At 59.0% G+C, this 3,618-nt stretch overlaps 1 protein-coding gene across 3 annotated transcripts in view; it reads left to right on the top strand.

Moving 5' to 3' along the window:
- The first annotated feature begins 6 nt into the window (after nucleotides 1–6).
- Nucleotides 7–3,618, top strand: part of MAP3K10 (mitogen-activated protein kinase kinase kinase 10) — a 17,438-nt gene continuing 13,826 nt past the window's right edge. For all 3 annotated transcript variants that reach the window (XM_034638137.1, XM_034638136.1, XM_034638138.1), the window contains exon 1: nucleotides 7–1,131. In XM_034638137.1, the coding sequence (XP_034494028.1) occupies nucleotides 450–1,131 (682 nt within the window). In that variant the 5' untranslated portion in view covers nucleotides 7–449. The remainder of the gene's footprint in view (nucleotides 1,132–3,618) is intronic.

The following is a 3,618-nucleotide window of genomic DNA, read 5'->3' as shown; positions in this document are numbered from 1 at the left end:
CGCCCCCCGGGCCCAGCCACCCCCACCCCACCCGGCAGTCGTGGCCCGGGATGCGGAGCCGGGGGCCGCCGGTGGAGCTGCGCGGGGTGAGAGGCGCGGGGAAGGGGGCTGCCTGCTTCCCTCACCCTCGTCCCCCACCGGCGGGCCCCGGCAGGAATTCGGGAGCCGCGCGGCCAGGCCCTCTTAGCGCCCTGACATTTGGGGGGGACAGGTGAACCCGCCGCCCTACCCGCGCCCCGCCCCACCTGGGCAGCTGAATCAAAGGGGACGACCCTGCCCTTTTAAGGAGGCTTTTTGTTGCTCCTGCGGAGGGCCCTCCAGCCATGGCCACCAGGAGCCCCCTAGAACCCGCAGGGACTGCCCCCCATCCTGGCCGCCGGGGCCCGCCCTCTGCATCCCGCGGGCAGCCAGTGTGAAGCGGCCTCCCGCACGCCCCCGGCCCCTCCCCCATGGAGGAGGAGGAGGGGGGGACGGCCAAGGAGTGGGGCACGACCCCCACGGGGCCCGTCTGGACCGCGGTGTTCGACTACGAGGCGGCAGGCGATGAGGAGCTGACCCTGCGAAGGGGCGACCGCGTCCAGGTGCTTTCCCAGGACTGTGCGGTGTCGGGCGACGAGGGCTGGTGGACCGGGCAGCTACCCAGCGGCCGTGTGGGCGTTTTCCCCAGCAACTACGTAGCCCCCGGCGCCCCCGCCGCGCCAGCGGGCCTCCAGCTGCCCCAGGAGATTCCCTTCCACGAGCTGCAGCTAGAGGAGATCATCGGTGTAGGGGGCTTTGGCAAGGTCTACCGGGCCCTATGGCGCGGCGAGGAGGTGGCTGTCAAGGCCGCCCGGCTGGACCCTGAGCGGGACCCGGCAGTGACAGCAGAGCAGGTGCGCCAGGAGGCCAGGCTCTTTGGAGCCCTGAAGCACCCCAACATCATTGCCCTCAGAGGCGCCTGCCTCAGCCCACCACACCTCTGCCTGGTGATGGAGTATGCCAGGGGGGGCGCACTGAGCAGGGTGCTGGCAGGCCGCCGGGTGCCCCCTCATGTGCTGGTCAACTGGGCTGTGCAGGTGGCCCGGGGCATGAACTACCTACACAATGATGCCCCTGTGCCCATCATCCACCGGGACCTCAAGTCCATCAACAGTAAGTGGTGTCCTCCCCCCAAAACTTGCTTCCACAGAATCTTGTGAGGTCAAGCATAGGTGGCGGGAAATGGGGACACCAGACGACACTGCCGAGGGTGAGAAGGGGCAGCAGTATACTTTCCGGGCCAAGTGAGGCAGGTCTTGCCCATTAAGGGAGGAAGAGGAGGCTCAGAAAGGTTGAGGAACCACCTGTCCCCCAGACTACAGTCACAGTAGCTCAATAAATACGACCGGCCCTGCACCCTTAGCATAAAACAGCACAGATGCAGTGCCTGTCCTCATGACATTCACTGTCTAACCGCGATGCCAGAGTCTGCCGGGTGGAGACAGAAAGAACCTAGCCTGGAGTCGGGGTTGCTCGGCCTCGGCACTATGTACATTTGGGGCCAGATGATCGTAGGAGGCTGTCCTGTGTCAGAGGCTGTTTTAGGAGCATCCTTGGCCTCTACCCACCAGTTGCCATTAGCATCCTCGCCCCCATCCCCAATTATGATAACCGAAACTTGTCTCCAGACGTTGCCAAGTGTCCCCTGGGGAGGGGGAGGGGGTAAAGCCGCCCCCATTTGAGAACTGCTTCCTGGCGTCCTCCCAGGCCTCTCTGCCCCAGCTAGCGGAGGCAAAGTGGAGGTGAGGGAGGAGGAAAAGGGATGTGAGGCAAAGTGGAGGTGAGGGAGGAGGAAAAGGGATGTGCCTTACGTAAAAGCTTCCAGGCTGCCTGGCTGATCCCAGGCTCTCAGAAGTTGATTGGTTGGTTGAATGGGAACTGGGGCCAGGCAGAAGGGAAGGCTCCCCAGGACCCCCATCTAGATCCAGGAGCTTCTCGTGATATTAGCACATATTAAGTGAGCATGTATTCTCAGTGGTTTCCGCCAAGCTGAAGATCTCATTCATTCCCCACGTATTTCCCGAGCGCCTGTTGTGTGCCACACCCTGCCCTGGGTCCTAAGTATATAGCGGGGGCAAAATCCTACCTTCCTGGCTCTCCTCCCATCCTTCCTCTGCCCCACCTCACTCCCTTTCCTTTCTACACTGATGTACTCATTCTTTTCTTTTTTCATTTGGTATTTGCCGGGCCAAATCATGTGCTAAGGAGAGGGCTCAGCAGTGAATGAGGCCAGTGTGTGCCCTGCCCTCACCTGAAACGTGATGGGTTCCCCTTTGCCCTCACCTTTGGACCCTCACATCTGATCTATTTCTGATTCCTGCCAATTCCGCACCTTGACATTTGTTTGAATCCATTCCGTCTTTTTTTTTTTTTTTTTTTTAAATGTTATTGCTCTGCGCCCCACCACCACCAACGGCAAAGCCCCTGCAGCAGAGGGATGTGTGTTTCTTACCTTCCAGGCCCCGCATTTGGGCACTAACAGAGCCGCCAGGAGCTCAAGGGGTGCCAAGTGCTGTGCCAGGGCTGGGGAATGGGGAAGGAGACACAGATGGCTCCTGCCTTCCCTGAGGTTCCAAAATGCTGGGCAAATGGAGGCAGGACAGGCAGTGTGCTCCTCTGGAAGGCTGAGCATGCTCTTCTTGGCCCTTCCTCACCCCTGCTGATTCAACAGCCTGAAGGTGGGGTGTAAGGACACACACCTGTGCCCCCAGGGTTTCCTGCAGCCAATGCCACCTGGACATAGGGTCGTTTGGGCTCTGTAGTCCAGGGCTTCCTGTTCAGGCAACGGCACAGCTCCGAGCCTGGGACAGGTCACAGGGCCTCCGCAGTCCGGCTTCCTCCATTCCTCTTTCCCTAAGGAATCCCTCACCTGGTGTCGCGCATACACTGATTCATTCAACCAGTAACTTGTAAGCAGAATTAAGTATACGAGGCCCTGTCTTAAGCTCTGGGATGAGTGAACCAGGCAAGATCTCCCTATATGGAAGTTAGAGGCTAGTACTCAGAGGTAGATGATCGATGTTTAGATAGATAGATAGATAGATAGATAGATAGATAGATAGATAGATAGATAGACAGACAGATGACAGAATTTCCATAGAGTATCCAGGGCTCTGAAGGAAATAAAATAGATCGAGGATGAGGCAGAAGGAGCTCCTTCAGTCAGATGGTCAGCGGGGGCAATCCTGGAGCGGAGACCTGACCAAAGACGACCCAGCCTTACAAAGGTCTGGGCAGGGCCAAGGTCCTGAGGTGGCAATGAGCACGCCTTGTTGGAGAAACAGCAAGGAGACCAGAAGGGTTGGAAGAGGAGGAATGAGGCAGAGTTAGGAGATGAGGTCAGAAACGTAGGCAGGGCCCAGGTCATGATGACCCTGGGGGCCGTGATGAGGATTTGGAGTATTTTATTCAATGCCATGGAAGCCCTTAGAGGGTTTCTAAGCAGGGGGTGACGCAGATGAAGAGTAAGGCCATAGTGTATTCCCTCTGCCGCAGGGTCACCCCTCTGTTGCAGGGTCACCCCACAAATAGGAGAGGTGGGACCCGTGAAGGGAGAGATGGAGTCACATGCTAGAGAGTCGAGGGAGGCCTCTGGGCTTC

This window comes from Ailuropoda melanoleuca, chromosome 12, assembly GCF_002007445.2.
Source record: "Ailuropoda melanoleuca isolate Jingjing chromosome 12, ASM200744v2, whole genome shotgun sequence".
NCBI classification, from domain to species: domain Eukaryota; kingdom Metazoa; phylum Chordata; class Mammalia; order Carnivora; family Ursidae; genus Ailuropoda; species Ailuropoda melanoleuca.
This window is presented reverse-complemented; position numbering and strand designations above follow the sequence as displayed.